The 17,587-nt window shown below is 31.6% G+C and overlaps 1 protein-coding gene across 2 annotated transcripts in view; it reads right to left on the reverse strand.

The window, feature by feature from the left end:
* Positions 1-12,658, reverse strand: part of LOC117179046 (ATP-binding cassette sub-family G member 1-like) — a 62,154-nt gene extending 49,496 nt beyond the window's left edge. Inside the window, exons 1-2 of one of the 2 annotated variants that reach the window (XM_033370668.1) lie at positions 12,367-12,482; positions 6,125-6,187 (exon numbers count right to left, since the gene is read on the reverse strand). Coding sequence is in view for 1 of the 2 variants with exons in the window: in XM_033370667.1 (XP_033226558.1) it covers positions 12,367-12,523 (157 nt within the window). In the remaining variant the exon portion in view is untranslated. Of the gene's footprint in view, positions 1-6,124; positions 6,188-12,366 lie in introns of both variants that reach the window. The other variant, XM_033370667.1, reaches the window with a different exon arrangement.
* Positions 12,659-17,587: the final 4,929 nt, after the last annotated feature.

Consider the following 17,587-nt stretch of genomic DNA (forward strand, 5'->3'; position numbering starts at 1 on the left):
TTCATCAGAATCTGGGGACTGCTCTTGTAGAGCCGCTGGGTCGACCTCGACGACCATCTCGATCGGAGAAGAGTTAGAAGAGGGTTCTTCCTCAAATAAGCTCTCAATGGACATAGGCTGTCGTCGGACGGATATTGGGGGAACGTAATCGTCGTCAATCTCGTATCGAAGCATTTGTTTGCGCGAAATTCGCCGTCAGGGTCTCAAGTCTGGTGCCGATTCCGAATCCGACGGAGAATACGCGAGACTACGCTGCTGTCTGACCAAAGATTCTTTACAATTAGGTTTCGGCCTCGATTGATTTCGTGACCAAACGTTGCCGCAATTCCTGCTTGACGCGATCCTGTTTCTGACTCATCGCATTGAGTTGTTTCCTCGCTTTTGCTGGAGTTTTTTCTAGGTCTTTCCGGCTTCCTTCGTTCAGACACGAGGTTCAAAGGCAAGATTCTTATCTCGTGTACCGCGCAAGCGTCGCTCTTCTCCGGCGGATTCCGAGAGAGCGCGTCCGCGTTTTTGTTTGTTTCGCCGGACTTGTAGACAATTTCATACTGAAAATCGCGCAGTTTAAATCTCCAGCGCATTAGTCTCGAAGATGGATCTTTTACTGAGGGAAGCCATCTCAGAGCCTGATGATCTGTGATCACCATAAAATTCTTTCCGTATAAATAATGCCTAAAGTGCCGAACAAACTCAACAACAGCTAGACACTCTCTTTCAGTGGTCGAATAGTTTTGCTCAGCTTTGTTAAGCAAACGCGACGCGTAAGCCACGGGTAAATCTTGCCCTAATTTCCCCTGACTTAGAACGGCACCGATCGCGTAATCGGATGAGTCGGTCGTTAGAATAAAGGGTTGTTCAAAATGGGGAAATTAAAGGATAGGCGAGTGAGTGAGAACGTCTTTCATATCATCGAACCTTCGCTACTGCTCCTCGCCCCAGTGGAATGCACGGGTTTTGTTTAGCAAGTCTGATAATGGTTTAGTTTGATCTGCGAAGTCTGCAATAAACTTCCTATAATATCCGCCTAATCCCAGAAACTCTCTCATGTTTTTTCGGATTTTTCGGTACCCGAAAATTTTGCACGGCCTTGATCTTATCAGGATCAGGACTACTCCATTCTCAGTGATTATGTGACCTAGATATTTTACCTTTGTTGAAAGGAAGGCACATTTTTCCGGTTGGAGACGAAGACCTGAGGCTGCTAGGCGTGAAAACAAACGTCTCGCTCTACCTGAATGCTCCTCGATGGAAGCCGTGAAGATGACTATATCGTCGAGGTAGACGAACAGCTCTGTATCCTGCAATCCCGTCAACACTCGATCCATCAGGCGTTGGAACGTGGCCGGTGCAACTTTGAGGCTGAAAGGCATTCTAAGGTACTCGTAGTGACCACGATAAGTAGAGAAGGCTGTCTTTGGTCCATCAACGGGATTCATTGGAATCTGATAGAAGCCGCTGGCAAGATCAAGGACAGAAAAATACTTCGCCTTGCCCAAATTATCAAGTATTTCCGTGATAGTCGAAAGAGGGTACGCATCTCCGACGGTTTTCGCATTCAGGGCCCTGAAGACAATTACCATTCGCCATTGTCGATTCCCATTAGCATCTGCCTTTTTGGGAACAATCCACAGTGGCGAATTGTAAGAAGAGTTTGAATCCTTAATAACTCCAACCTCGAGTAGTTTCCCCACTTGTTTCCTTATCTCTTCCTTGTGGATCGGCGGGTAGCGATACTGTCTTGTTACCATAGGCACATCGTCTATGGCCGGGATAGAGAACAAGTACGGAAACTCCTCTATGAGCCTAATGACGCTTTCTTTCTCATCAGGGTTTAATTTATTTAGTTGGACTAACTCGCAAATTCGCCTTGTCCGTTGTCGTGTGGATAATCGGGCACCGGATCGTTTTTAATCATGTATTCGAGTTCTTCCTCAGATTCCGAAGGTGACTCTAGTTCCGGATCGCGGTTATAAACTTCGTATGGTTCGATTCTCTGAGGAGCTATCTGCACGTTAACGTCTTCGTAACCGACGTTTATCGTCATTGCGCAGCAGTGACCATTCTCATTAACAACTGCTGCGTTACCCATGAGAATGCCCTCTCCCGCATCAATAAGCGGCAGAAAACCCTCAGTGGACTCTTTATTCAAGACCTCGATGGGAACGACGTGACGAGTTCGCGCTTTAAGGGTTAATACCGGTATTTGCAAGTTGGTTCTAAACGGTTCTTCGTCATACCTGCCTAAAAATTTACGCAGTCCGTATCCACAAGAAATACTCCTTTGCCACCCTTCAGTTTCTGAACGTCAATTTTGACAACTGGGCAGCGGGAATAACATGCTTGGCATCGGACTGCGTAGCGACCACCGCAACCCTGGCACTCATCGTCGGCGCGCTCGCCATCGAGGTCTTGCAGCGAGCGCTCTGGGAGTTGAAAGACTCGGAAGCGTTGTCTCTAGTGAATTCAGTTGTACGACGGTACGAAGGAGAGGGAGTACGTGTTCGACCGAAAGCAGATGGTCGAAATGTATTCGCGGGGTTTCTACATCGTGTGGTTTCATGCCCGACGTCATTGCAGAAAACGCAAAATAAGTCTCGCTTCGCGTCGGACTTAAATCGATCACTCCACGTGACATTCTTCGGCCTTGATTCGCGATTTTCGCTAGATGTTGCTTTTGAAACTGGATGGTAAGCGTGATTACGGTCTAAAATGTAAACGGGGTGATTATCGCGATTTGCTCGATGGTTAGGTTCATACTGACGTGAATCGAAGTTTCTAAATTCCGTATATGTGGATCTTTGTTGAACAGGAGAGGGAGAGCGTTGATAGTGTTCGCGCCTTCCAGGACTATGATAATGGTTATATGAGTCTGGATAGTATGCACTCGATTTTTGGGTGTACCGATTATCATCAACGCGATTCGGGCGATATTGGCGTTCATGGTAATCACGATTTTCCTTTCCCCAAGAGTCTCTAGAATAGTGATAATCTGGGGAAATATCTTGCGATTCGTTACGCCTGTAAGAGACACTCCGAATTTCGGGCGATAAATCACGTCGGGAATAATGCACGGCTATTTCTCGCGTCTTTCTTCGATTTAACGCACGACGATCTTCTTTACGAGCATATTCGATTGCGGTTTCCAAGTCAACAGGCTTCTTAACCGATACACACATTTCTAGCTCACCGGGTAACCCTTCTATAAAACAATCAATTGGATTCAGTGCATCCATTAACTGCTTTATAGTTTCGGCGGAGTGACCTTGATCAGCCAAGATAGCTTTCGCGGCGCGCACTAAATACTGAGCACGTGCTCCGTATTCCTGAATTGTTTCGTCTGATAACATGACAAGCTTAGACAATTCCTGATGATATGATTTAAAATCGCAACCCTTGGAAAAATGCGACCTTAGGTGTTTAATCAGATCTTCGATTTTTCCGAACGTGCATCCATCAACGCAATCTTTCGCGGCTCCTTTCAATTTGGCAATAATACCGCGAACAACAAGTGCCTCATTACTTTCAGCTGGAAGAAAGCCTTTCCCGTTTTCTACATCGTAGACGAAGGACCTGAGAGAAGGCTTGTATCCGTCGAATATAGGTACACCCGAAAGAGCACTTTGAAGGGCGAGATACTGTGTGTGGGGTTCTGGAGGGGCCATTTTCGATTTCGAGATTAACGGTTGCAAAATTTTTTAATAAATACAATTATATTCAAAATCAGTATTTAAAAATCATATAATAAAAATAAACACAAAGTTATATCCAGATAAACATGTCAGAAAATAACTTTCATTGACCATGTGCAGTCAGGTAACGTGATTTGACTCGACCAAAATACTAGTCTAATTGGGAAAAATCAATTAAACTACAAAAATCGATTTAAAGTGAATGAAAATTAAATTTTAATCACTGTTTTTTTCGAACTGGCGCGCAGGAGAAATTGCAGAAGGAGAGAATAAAATTCCAACTTAATTTTATAATATTTTTTATGACGAAAATTTGTCTAACATCAAAAGTCGATAAAAGTTGAAAAATCTATTTTGACTGGAAAAAATTATATTTTCAAAAACGGTTTTCACTGATCTGACGTGGTTTTTTTTTTATGATTTACATCAATTCCAAATGAAAAAGAACTTTCGAAACTTTTATCGGAACCCAAATATTGTAGGTGAACGGAAAATTCAATGAAGTGGAAAAATACATAAGTTTCGCAAAAATTAATTTACATAAAATCATACACAAAAATGCAACAAATAATAATTTCAAAAATATGGAAAGGTATTATTTTTGGGTTTAGTTTTGGATAAACGACTTAAAGAAAAGCAAGTAGTTAAGCGTATCCCACCGCTGTCACCATTGTTTTCTATGTAACATCACGGGGTTAATCGTGACGACGAAAGGGGTGAGAAATTTTCATTCCTCCTTATAATTTAAAATAATATCCAAGCTCCTCGAGCGGCTAAGAGACTAGGAAACGTGAGACTTGCCAGATCTAAAGGGTTCAAACCCACCTTCCTTTTCTTTCTTATTTATCAAATAAAATGACAACAAAAGGAACAATAGGACAAGGAGTTATGATGTTTATAGGTCAGAAATTGAAGAGATAAATGATGATCGGTTACATAATCAGATATATTTTGACATAATTACTTACAGAACAATTTTCGTTGTCACCCAAGAGAATTGGTGGTAGTTTGGCACAGAGAAAATAACTATGTCACAGTATTATATAATTTAAATTAATAAAATTTGAGAGCGACTTGAGTTTCTTATCGAAAGTTAGATTTACAGGAATTTACTCCGTTATTCGATAAACGTGTTTTCAGACTCTAAGGTTCTGCGAATTCCGAAAGGTTGAACCTACAAACCCGCACTTAGAATTATTAAAGTCTAGTCTGCTCCCAAAGTAGGAGAGAATATTCAAGTAAGAATTTCGAAAAGAGACTAACTTGCCACTCGAGAAAATTCGCAAAGGACCCAAAAGATTCCCGAGGAGCATCAACCCCACTCTTTCAATCTGGCCCAATGGGGTGGAGACAATTAGGTATAGGTGGTAGGAACAAGGGTTATAGTAGAAGGGAGGCAAGGTATGACGTGTCGAGTAATTTTTCAGAGAGAGAGATTCTTTGCCGAAAAACCCAATATTGAGATTTTACTGATTTGTTTGCTTTTGAGGGTCGGGGGCAACTGCGAACGAAAATTTTCCCAACTCGAAAGGATTTTGGAAGTCCGTTAATCCTTCGAGCTTAGGCTGGCTTGTTATGAAATTTATTGCTATATTTTCCAATGAGACTTTAGTTGCAAACGATGTTCGTCTTAACGTTTACCGCCCTCAAGATTTTGGGTAAAATAGTCCTGAGTAATTTACAGGATTTTAAAGAACTACGGCTACGTCTGATTGAAGGTTGGAAACAGATGGAATGAAAGGAAACGGAAAAAGCCAGCGATTTGTGAAGAATGCTCTCAAACGTCCCAAAGTTCCCTGGGAATATTCTCCAGTACCTAAAACATTCTTTGTGCTATGATTGAGTATATTAATATGGAAGAATCTACAATGAAATTGGTAGTTTGGGTGACATTTATGTTAGGAAACACACACACACATAGAACATATAAAGTGGAACTATAATTATTAGTCGAGTAACTTATATTCTTTCTGCATCCATAGATATTATACATATATATTTATAAAAGAAAAATGTGTGAGCTCAAGACATCCTGGGACATCACATAGGGGAAGGTGTTTGACGAACATTATTTCTGTGACCAGTCAAACAGATGCCTTCCTGCTCCGAGGAGATGTTGGAAAGGAGTATGGGCTTGACCAACTTTTTTTATGTGACATGACACAGGGATCCCTTTCCGCGCTTACGAGACTTTGAAAAGGGATACGGGGTTGACCCCTTATAACAAAATACCTCCTAAATCACATAAAATTACTCTAATATGCCAGACAGTCTCTTCGGTATGCTTAAAATGTGTTTTTTTACCGGCCCCGGCAGAGAAATTTATTGCTGGTATCGACAGAAAACTTTTTTGCTGGTACCGGCAAGGAAATTTTTTGCTGGTACCGGCAGTCTGCCAACTCCGTAAAATAAACAATTAAATTTAAAAAATATACCTTCCTCAAAAGTGTTTAAGCTCCCAAGAAACTAAAAGGACGCCTTCCTTACATAAGCATAAACTGTAAAATAAATACGAGAAAAAATAAAAAAGGTAGGTGTTTGCATAAAATATTGTGTAAATATAATTATAAATATTATTGTGTAAATATAAATATTGTGTGTAAAAGCTATTTAAGCAAGACTTTTTTAAATGAGTAAGCTTTTGTCTGAATACTTTTTGTGTACCTTTCTTTGTTTCGGGAACGCTGGGTTTTAATCAAAGCAATTAGTTCAATGAATTAGTGTAATAAATAATATTTTTGTTTGATATAAAAATTGATATTTTAGAGTAATAAAAAGACATTTAGCTGACCTAAAATATACTCATTTATTATTTTTGTTTTTTTTGCCACACTTATGCTTATTTTTGAAAGCCGATGATGGCCCCGTTTTTTTAATCCTATCCTGAAAATGTCTATTTGTTTTTTTTTTATGAAAAAAAATGATTTATCAGACTAATTTATTGAACTACATCCTTTATTAAAAAACACTTCTATTTATATATTCATACCTTTAAACAATACAATAAAATAGTAGAACAACGTTAAAATAAAGTTGTAATTTACAGTCGACTTTTTGAAAGTATTTCATTGACGGATTTCTCCAATTTTCAATTATTATCATTCAAACTTATAGAATAATTATTGTAAAAACGCTTCTCCAATAAGCCGATAAAAGTAATCAAAACATAGTCTGCATGCTTTAAAATAATTAATTATGTTATGTATAAATTCAAAAAATAAATATTTATCGAACATGATGAAAGCTATCCTTAAACAAGTTTGCATTCATTTCGTTTTTAACACTTCTTTTCCTAACGGAGGCAAATTGCTAATTTATTTCCTCCTCATTAATATGTAAAATCTTAAAAAAATATTGATTGTCAGTTTTATGATCACTGGAATAAAATTATAATCTGCATACGACTTTTTATTTAGCGTTTTTGTTGTTGTTGTTGTTGAAAATTCTATTATACGGACTTTTTTCAAGTATCAATTAATATCTTTCAATCTTATGGAACATTTGTGCATGGGCACAATCTTTATACTCACAAAGTTTGGTTAATTTATCTAATAAATTGACTGCCATATTTCACATTTAGTCTTTAAAATAATTTATTTTGCAGATAATAATGATTCGCGATATGCAATTTTTCCGCATTCCGTCCTTTACGGCAGATTTTTTTCTAATTAGTAAATGAGTTAATTATCTAAAGGTGATAAAATAAAATTTGCTCTTATTACATGTTTATTAGGGAAATTACATATTGTTTTTTGTATGAGGTCTTGTATGGTTATGATTTACATTCCTGTATCATTAGCATGACGCAATATATAACTTTGATCCTTTGATTAGCTCATAAAGAGTTAATGAATTATAATATTGATTTGCATATTATGTCAGAAAATTTGCATTAGTAGGAAAACGGGTAGACTACACAACACAGAGTCATTGATAATTATTACATAGTTTAAACACTTTATAGATTATATTACTTATTTATTGGCAGTATCATTCGTTTGATGAACTTGTTTTGTTTAAAGTCAATTTGAACAAATTGTATCATACATATAATTAAAAAATCGTATTATCTTATTATGGTTATATTAATTATTAATTTTAACATTCTATACATATTACATGCAACGAAATTGATTGTATTTCGTATTCCAATTTTAAAAACCATTCTACATTGGAAGAAAGACATTTCTATCTTATTAAAAAATTAAGAATTAAGTAGATTCTCCAATCAATATAATGTTAAATTGTTCCACATTTTTGCAAGAAAAATTGTAAACTGTTTTCTGAAATTCTGTTCCGAAATTCAGAATATTCTTTGTAGTATAATGCTATCACATGATTGATGACGAGCTAATTTCCAGTGTGTATTTTTTAAGGCGCATGCAATGAGGAAAAATATGAAATGGATTATCTCAGGTCAAAGAGAATGAGAATGATACATCTGCATTAAAGTCATATGAAAATGAAAGGATTTATTGACTTTATTAAAAAAATTTCATTTGGAATTTTCGCAATCAAACCGACCTATTGCTTCACAGAACAAATGTTTCTTTAAAAAGATTTTAGCTACTAGCAGGTAAAGGTAATCTAGGTATGGATATCATAAAATTCTAAGTATTTTTAAAATTTATGAATTTTCGCAAAACTTAGTAAATTTTCTTTGTAAATATTACCTAATGTGAGTTTTCACTTTCACGTTAAACCCGTTGAAATCCTTTTAAACAGGGTGGCCACAAAACTTCATTTTCAAAGTTTCCGAACTTTTTCCTGATTTTTCCTTGGCCATTTTCCCTGAACATTAATGTTTAAACATATAATCTTTTATTGCTTTCATAAAATGAATAAAACAATTTCAGATTATAATTTGAACATTTAAAATTTATTTATTTATTTTGACCAAACAAGATGAATTTTCAATCTAAAAGGTCGAATTTTCTGTCCATAGACGAATGTTAAACAAAACAGTTACATTTTTCACCAAAAATTTAGTTTTTTATGAAATGTTTTAAATTTCAACAAAATAATTTAAATTTCAACCAAATTGTTGCATTTTAACAAAATGCTTGTATTTTCAACCACAAAATTATCTTAACCACACAGTTGCATTTTGAACGTAAACAGATAAATTTTCAAAGAAATTCTCGAATTTTTAATTGACCCTTTTATCCTAGACGTCGGCAGTGCGCACATGCCGGAATTTTACGTCATTTCCGTATTTTTCGATCAGTGTTGTGTCTAAATGTATGGAAAATATTGTTAATAAAAATAACAACAAAAAATAAAGTTGTAAATAGCAGAGATTTTAAAGGTAGAACATTTTTAAGTTTATTTAAAGAAAAACGGCGAAAAAAGTACAAATAGTGCGGCGACCAAGGCCATTATTTACATCCATTGGCACCTGTCATCTTCTAAAAAATGCTAAAAAATTCAGCAAAACTCACGGAAGATGATGTTCCAGGTGCAAAATTAGTTGCCGAATCAGTAGAAGAGCACAGTATTGAGCAGCTGAATCGGTGTAGAAAACGATGAATGAATGTAGAAAACGACCATTAAAAGGGAAAAAACGTGATTTAGTGGAAAGGTTAGTTGAGGTTTTGTAAGGAATGTACTAATAAATTTTTCTTCTTTCATATAAACTGGTAATAAATAAATAAATATAATATTTTGCGTGCTCAAATTAAAGTATTAAATAGATTTTATTTTTATCAAAACATTTAGGAGGTTCGAAACCCAAATAACAATGCTTCATTTAATATGCAAGTAAATGTTAGCAAAGAAAGAAAATATTAATACCTGTCAAACACAACCTCAGCTAATCTTTCTACCAAATCACTTTTTGTCCTTTTAAAGATCGTTTCCTATATTTCAGGCATCATTTAAGCTGTTTAACACTGTGTTCTTCCACCCATTTGTGCACTAATTTTGCTCCTGGAACATCATCTTCCGTGATTTTTGCCGAATTTTTAAATATTTTTTTGAAGATGACAGATGTTAACAGATGTAAATAATGGGCTTGCTCGCCACACTTTTCGCACTTTTTTCGCAGTTTTTTCTGAATATAGTTAAAAAATTTTGCCATTAAACTCTCATTTATTGACACATTTATTTTTAGTTGTTATTTTTATTCACAGTCTTTTTCCATACATTTCGACACAAAACTGTTCGAAAAAGACGGAAATGACGTAAAATTCTGGCACGCGCGCACTGTCGACGTCTAGGATAAAAATGTCTATTAAAAAAGATTGAACTTCAAATAAAAACAATTGAATTTTCAAGTTAAATATTTGAATATTTTAGAAAACACTTAATTTTTAAACACAAGGGGATACATTTTCTACGAAAAATTAATTTTTTGTAAATATCCGAATGATATATTTTCAAACAAATATTTGAATTTACAACAGCAAAAAACGTATTTTTGAGCAAACAGTTGCATTTGCAAACTAAAAGTTGATTTTTTAAATCCTCAAAATATTATTTTCAACCAAATTTTCAAATTTTCTAAGAGAAAAGATTAAAGATCAACCGAGAAAATCGAATTTTCAGCCAAATAATTTTTAACATTTCATTTTACAAAAAACAAAAAAGTAATTTTTAGGAAAACAGTTGCATTTGCAAACAAATAGTTGAATTTTTAACGCACAAAATTAAATTTTTAAACAAAAAAAATTAAACATCAACAAAGAAAATCGAATTTTCAATCAAATGATTTTGAACTTTTCACAAGACAGTCGAATTTTCAAAAAAAAAAAAAATTAAACTTCAACCAAAAACAATTGCATTTTCAACCGAGAAGTTGAATTGTTAACAACAAACAGAATTTTTAACCGAAGGTTTGCATTTACAATTCAATGCTTAGTTCCATTTTCAATCAAATAGTTGAATTTTAATCAAATATCTGAATTTTCGACCTATAAAGGTGAATTTTCAACAAAATAATTGCATTTTTTAGGAGACAAAATTTTCAACCAAATAGTTTTATTTTAAACAAATATGTGGACTTTCATCCTACAATAGGGTTTTTGAACCAAATGGTCGGATTTTCAAACGAAAAAGATTGAACTTTAACCAAAGAAAGTGCATTTTAAAACTAGTAGTTGAATTTTCAAGGGATAAAAATCATGTTTAACCAAACAGTTGCATTTACAATCAAATACATAGTTGAATTGTCAACCAAATATGTAATTTCAGTAAAAAATTAAGTTTTAACTAAAAAAATTTCTTAACAACACAGTTAAATTTTTGACCAAAAAAGATTCCTTTTTCACAAAACACCTCAAAGAAGAATTTTCAAAAAATAGTTGAATTTTCAACCAATGCAGATTTTATTTCACTTTTCAACACAAAAAAGTATAAATTTATAACATAAAGTTAATTTTCTACCACAGTAGTTGTATTTTCAACCCACAAGATGAACTTTCAACAAAAAATTTAAATTTTATAAACGCAGTAAAACAATTTCAAATCAAAACTCAAATATTTTAAATTTATTATTTCAAAATCCTTTACCTTTCCCTTATTTGCAGGTTTTCCCTAAACCACGACTACCCTGATAAACCTTTTTAATTGATACCAATAATTAAAAATTTAATATAATTGATTTTCAATGTATTTATTTTTATTTTAGTACATTTAGAAAAGCGTGATGTATAATTTAAAAATGATTTATTTTTAACGACTTAGTTTTTTAAACCTAATTTTAAAATACTTTAATTTTCAACGAAGTTTGTAATTATTTATAACCTTTAATTCATTATTTATAAAGCTTCCAATCAGAAATGATATAATTTTCAACATTTTAGGAAATAATTTAACTTTGAAGGGTTACAATACTTATAATTCTTTAATGTTGACCCGTGAAAATAACAGTGAATGTTTTTTTTGGTACAGAAATATAATTTTTTCAATAATATAATCTATCCAATCATTTTGAATGTAATTTGATACTACATGATATGATGCCTCTTAATAATTTGTATCATCTTGAAAATATCTGTAGTTTAAATTTAAAATCATAATTTTGAATGCTCAATTCTGAAAAGTTTAATTTTTAAAACCTTGAAACAAAATTTGTTTAGTTTCAAAAGTTTAATTCAAAAATATTTGTTAAGAAGTTTCTTAATTTTTAAATGCCCAATCAGGAATATTACTAATTTTTTAAGGTCTCGTTTGTTATGCTATGGGTTTTAACCAGATAAAACTAATTTCAAATGTACAGGTTTTAATGCTTTTATAGAATTATCACATCTTTGCGGGCATTAAAGTTGAATTTAATCAGTTTCGTAAAATAATTAAATACGTTGGAAATTTTATGAATTTTTTAAAAATATAGAAATCTTTAAAATGCTTTTAACTCTTTCATAAAAATTGGGTGCAATGGCCTTTAGGGCTGGCATAAAAGACTTTTATCGGGCCAGTTGGTGAGACGTCTTTACGACATCGTTACGACATCTTTACGACATGTTTACGACATCCTATGTCCATGTCGTTTCGGTGTCTTTGCGATATCGTAAAGACATCGTCAGATCATACGACTTATTTACGATATCGTAAAGACACTTTAACGACATGGACATATGTAGGATGTCGTAAAGTTGTCGTGAAGATATCGTAACGATGTCGTAAAGATGTCGCCAAACTTTTTGCCCACTGGGTAATTAATAAAAATTGGACATACCTTTTCTGCCAGTGGGCACCGAATACGTAAGATCCGTGAATTCGATGTCAACAGGTGCCATTTTTGTGAGATGTAGCAAAGGTGCAGAGTTCATGCTGATCTCATGATCAGAGGACTTTTTTTCATCAGTGCAGATCTTTTCAGTGATGATATTCATTTTGCTGATATCGCCCCTTTTAGGATGATCCTTTCTCAGGATAAACTCAACTTCATATGAACGGTTGCACAATTATCACACATGCTGTCGAGAGATTCGTCTGAGTCTAATTAACTCATAATTGAAGCCTACGAGATAAAGAACAACAATAAGTGCAACCGCAAAATTCTAATTTGGAATAAAACTAATTAGAAAGTGACTTCAAAACAAAGCCGAGCAATTATAAGAAAGCAATTACGAATGAGTGAGGAATTAGGAAGAAATTATGAATAGTTCAATTTTCAATTAACAAAGTAAATTTTTAAGGTAAAAAAAAAGAATTTTGAAGAAAATAGTATAAGCTTGAGTAAAAAAACGAATTTTTAACAATATAAAAGAATTTTCAACTACAATAGAGGTAAATTTTGACCAAAAGAAAACTGATCTTGACAAAGAATTCAACTTTTTACCAAGTAGATGAATTTAAAAAAACAAAATACATGAAATTGCCGTCAAACAGATGAATTTTCAATTAAAAAGTATCAATTGGCATCCAAAAATTGAATTTTAATTGATTACGATTCAATTGAGGAAAACGAATTTTCAACCAAATAAATTGATTTTCAACAAATTAGATTAATTTTTAATAGAAAAAAACTAACTTTCTACCAAAAAGTTTAAGAAACAGTTTCTCAATTTTCAATTATCAAAATAAATTTTGATCTAAAATATAAATTGTTAACAAAATACAAGATTTTTCAACTAAACATAGTAATTTAAATCAAATTAACAAAGATGTTTAATTTTCAAATAAAATACTTGAATTTTCTACCAAACATTTGAATTTGCAATTAAGAAAATTACTTTTCAACTAATATAATAATTTTTAACCAAAAAGATGAATCTTCAACTTCAGAAAAGTAATAAAAAAGAGAAGAATTTTCAACAAAATAATTGGAATCTTAAAGAAAAAGTTGAAATATAACTAAAAAAGAATAATTTTGAAACAAAAAAAAAAAAGAATTTTCAACAAAATAATTACATTTTCAACGAAAAGGTACATATTTGACTAGAATAATACATCGTTAACCAAAAGAATCATGTTTTAACAAAGTATTTAAACCAAACTGTTAAATTTTCAAACAGAACAAGAAGGAATATTGAGTAAAAAATTCTACTTTAAACCAAACAGTAAATTTTCAAATAGAAAAAGATGAGTTTTTAACAAAAAATGTAATATTTGCTGTTTTAACCGAAACAGATTTTGAATATTCGGTTGCATTTTTAACTAAAAACGATGACATTTCCAGCAAAAGCGATGATTCTTCAAATCAAAAAGACGAATTTTGGACCAAAAAGATTTATTTTCTACTAGTTGAGATGAATTTTCTACGAAAATAATCAAATTGGAGCAATGTAGTTGAATTTTGAACTAAAAAATACCAATTTTAAACGGAAAATGGAATAGTTAAATTTTCAGCTAAATAAATTAATTTTCAATAAATAATTAAATTTTCAAACGTGGGGTTAAGTTCTCAACTAAAATCATGAAACTTAAACTAAAAAACAGTAATTTTTAACAACGTAGTTCAACTTTCAACCAATTAGTATCTGGGATTTTTACCCAAATAGATGAATTGTCAACAAAGAATATAGTTATTATTTAAACTACAAAACCGTTTAATTTCACCAAAAAGATTTATTTTGAACCAAGAAGATTTATTTTCCACCAATAAATACGAATTTATCTAAGCAATAACGTCCACTGACCATCTCAATCATTTTTAGTGTTCTAAGCTGTAACGTTCATTGATTAAATCAGTCATATCGAATGATATAATCAGTAACATTTACTAAATAAGCCAATCATCTTGAATGATAGATTCAATACTTTTCACTCATTGAGTTAGTCATTTTGATTGACGTGATTCTTAATTTTCAATGTGTTAATCAGTTACTTATGATTAATTCTAATCAATTATTGAAATGTAGGAATTTAATGAAAAATATTTACTTAAAAATAATTGTACTATGTAATAATAGGAACTAAATCAATCATGTATATTGACTGAAAATCAGTCATTCTCAAGTGACTGTTTGATTCAGTCAGCAATATTCACAGATTCATCTTTTAAAACGATTGCTTTCTCAGTAGAAATGAATGATTTTTGAGTGAGTGTTTTTGCAATTTTAACTATGTATTATGTATTGCGTATTCATAAATGTACTATTTACATTGATATGTCATCGAGAAGATTAAAAAGTAAAATACTATTTTTGCCACATGTATGATTTCACATTTTTCTTCGATAAGAAAAATGCGACAAAAAATTGTGTTTTCTTTGCTGTTATGAAATATTCTGCATGTTTTCAAAAACTGGAAATAATAACATATTATTGAGTCACGATACTGTAATCAAGCTATTACAATTCTAATGGATATAGAAAATAATAAATAAAAACTGGAAAGTGATAAATGATACTTTTTTGTAAAAGGGACCCTGATTTCCTTTTTTGATCAATTAATGAATTTATAATTAATGGTTTATAGATAAAAATAGAGGTTTCCTGATGACTTGCTTCCGGGTCAATTAGGAATTCGAAAATTGATTACAATTGAAGTGCGGAAACCTGAGATTTGAATAAATTCATTAGTGGCCTTTGTCGCTGTCGGCGGCTCACCGCGTTGTAACCTTTTGCGATGAACGGTTTTTCAATATAGATGAAGACCTCGACATTCACAACAAGTTCAGGGATTTAATCTTGCATTTTTTATACACTTTCTCCCCAAATTTTATTTGCAATGAGCTTAAGACTCCCAACTGTTGTTTGATGATAATAACATTTTTTTCTCAAGATTCCAGGGATTTTAATTAATTTTTGCATTGGAAAATTATTTTAAAGAAAATATTTAACAAAAATGAAGGTAATTTTAGCCGAGTTCCAAAAATTTCGGAAAAGGATGTAGAAATTCAAAGCAAAATTTTAGAAAAATTTCGAATAAGTTTAAGAGATGCTTAAGAGTTTTAAAAGTACAAAAAGTATAGAAGAATATTTAAAGTGATTTTTTATTTTTTTAAATTGATTTAAAAATAATATTTAAAAAGATTATAAAATATTACAAAAGGGTTCCAAAATTGCCAAAAATAAATCAGGGAGATTCAAAAAGAATTTTTAAAATATTCTTAAATTTTTTCTAAGCGTCAAAAGGATCTAAATATATTTTAAACTCCTAACATTTTTCCTACAATTTTGTAAATTAATGCAAAATAAAAACTTCTCAGAAATCTTCTAGTCACTTTTTCTATATATCTGGAATCTTTAAAAACCGTTTTGCATTTTTCTAAGAAACCTAGGAAAATGATATTTAATCACCTCAGGACAAACAAAAAATCAAAATTAAGAGTCATTTGAAATTTTTATTTTGTATGAAAATTCACTAATTTTGGTAAAAATTTAATATCTTTATTAAAAATTGCAAATGTTTGGTTTGAAATTAAAATATTTCTTCGCTGATAATTCAACTATTTTGTGGAAAATTGGTCTTTTTGGTTTAAAAATTGGTCTTTATTAATCAAAAACTAATTTTATCAGAAATTTAAAGTTTTTGCTGGAAAATTCAGTTATTTTTAAAAAATTAACTTTTTGTAGAAAATTCATGTTTTTGGGTTGAAAATTAAACTGTTTTGTAGAAAATTCGTTTCATTGATACAATGTTTCATATTTTATCGTTAAAAACATAACTGGTTAAAAATAAATCTTTTTTGAGACAGGATTCAACTATTTTGTTGAGAATTTGTCTTTATTGGTTTATATCAACTGTTTTTTATTAAAAATACAAATCTTTTTGTAATAAAGTAGGATCAACTATCAAATTTTTCATTAATAATTCATGTTTTTTGTTGGGTTTGTTCTTTAATTCGAAAGATTAGTTTTAAGAGAATAATGATTAAAATTTTAAGATATTACAAAAGATTTTCAACATTTTTTTAAACGCATCCAGAAGATTTTAAAACAATTTCAGGATCAATTCCAGTCAGTTTAATAGATATTTATGAATTTTCGTAGTTTTTAAGAGATTAAAAATATTTTAAAACTTTGAAAGATTTCCGAAAATTCATCAATTTTCTAATTTCTGTACTAAGCTTTAAAAATTTCAAATATCTTCTAAACTGACTCAAATTTTTCGTTATATATTTTCAAATCCTGTAAAATAAAAAATCTTAGAAATTTTATAGATATTTTTCGACATATTTGAAATCTTAAAAATCCTTTTCGAGTTTTCATGTCAAACCTAGAAAAATTATATTTATATAACCTGAAAGAAAGTAATCTTAAAAAATAAATCGGTTTTGGAAATTTTTATTTTTTATTAAAAAGGGTTTTGCTCTTCAAATTATAGTTTTAATTTTTTTCTCGACTTAAAAATCGGCTTTTGTTTGCAATTCATCAATTTTATTTTGTTTTTTTTATTTTTATTAAATTCAATTCGTTTGGTAGAACAACGTAAATCCATCATTTTATTTTTAAATTGAGCTTTATGTTGGAAAATGTAACTACAGTGAAACCCTTTAGTAGCCCTCTCTTCTATAGCCCTTCCGAGAATCGCCCCGCGCCGCAGGTAGGTGTAACAGGAGCTGCGCGGGGTCTGTGGTTGTCACTCAGGCGAACACCCAGGTGTGAACAAACAAAAGCAGAGTGGGATATAATGATTTAGTTTCCACCCACCTTCAGCCCCAAAATTGGCGCTATAGAAGAGTTTCACTGTTTTCTGTTGAAAATTAGTTGTTTTCTGTGATAAAAAACATGTTTCAGTTTCGGGTTTATATTTATTACTTACACCATTGCCGACAATAAGATTTCCGGGAAAATTTCAAACTATTTATGTTTAATTTAAAAATATTAATTTTCAGCAAGATTTTAAAATATGTCGAAAAAAAATCGGGAAGATTAAGAGACAATTTTTTAATTCTTGTGGGATTTAAACAAATTATAGACAAACTTTCAATTATTTCAAAAGATATTTTGAAGTTTCGAAAAGATTAGAAAATAAATTAAAATTTCTAAAGATTTTAACGAGTTTTA

Source organism: Belonocnema kinseyi, chromosome 8 (assembly GCF_010883055.1).
Source record: "Belonocnema kinseyi isolate 2016_QV_RU_SX_M_011 chromosome 8, B_treatae_v1, whole genome shotgun sequence".
NCBI lineage: Eukaryota > Metazoa > Arthropoda > Insecta > Hymenoptera > Cynipidae > Belonocnema > Belonocnema kinseyi.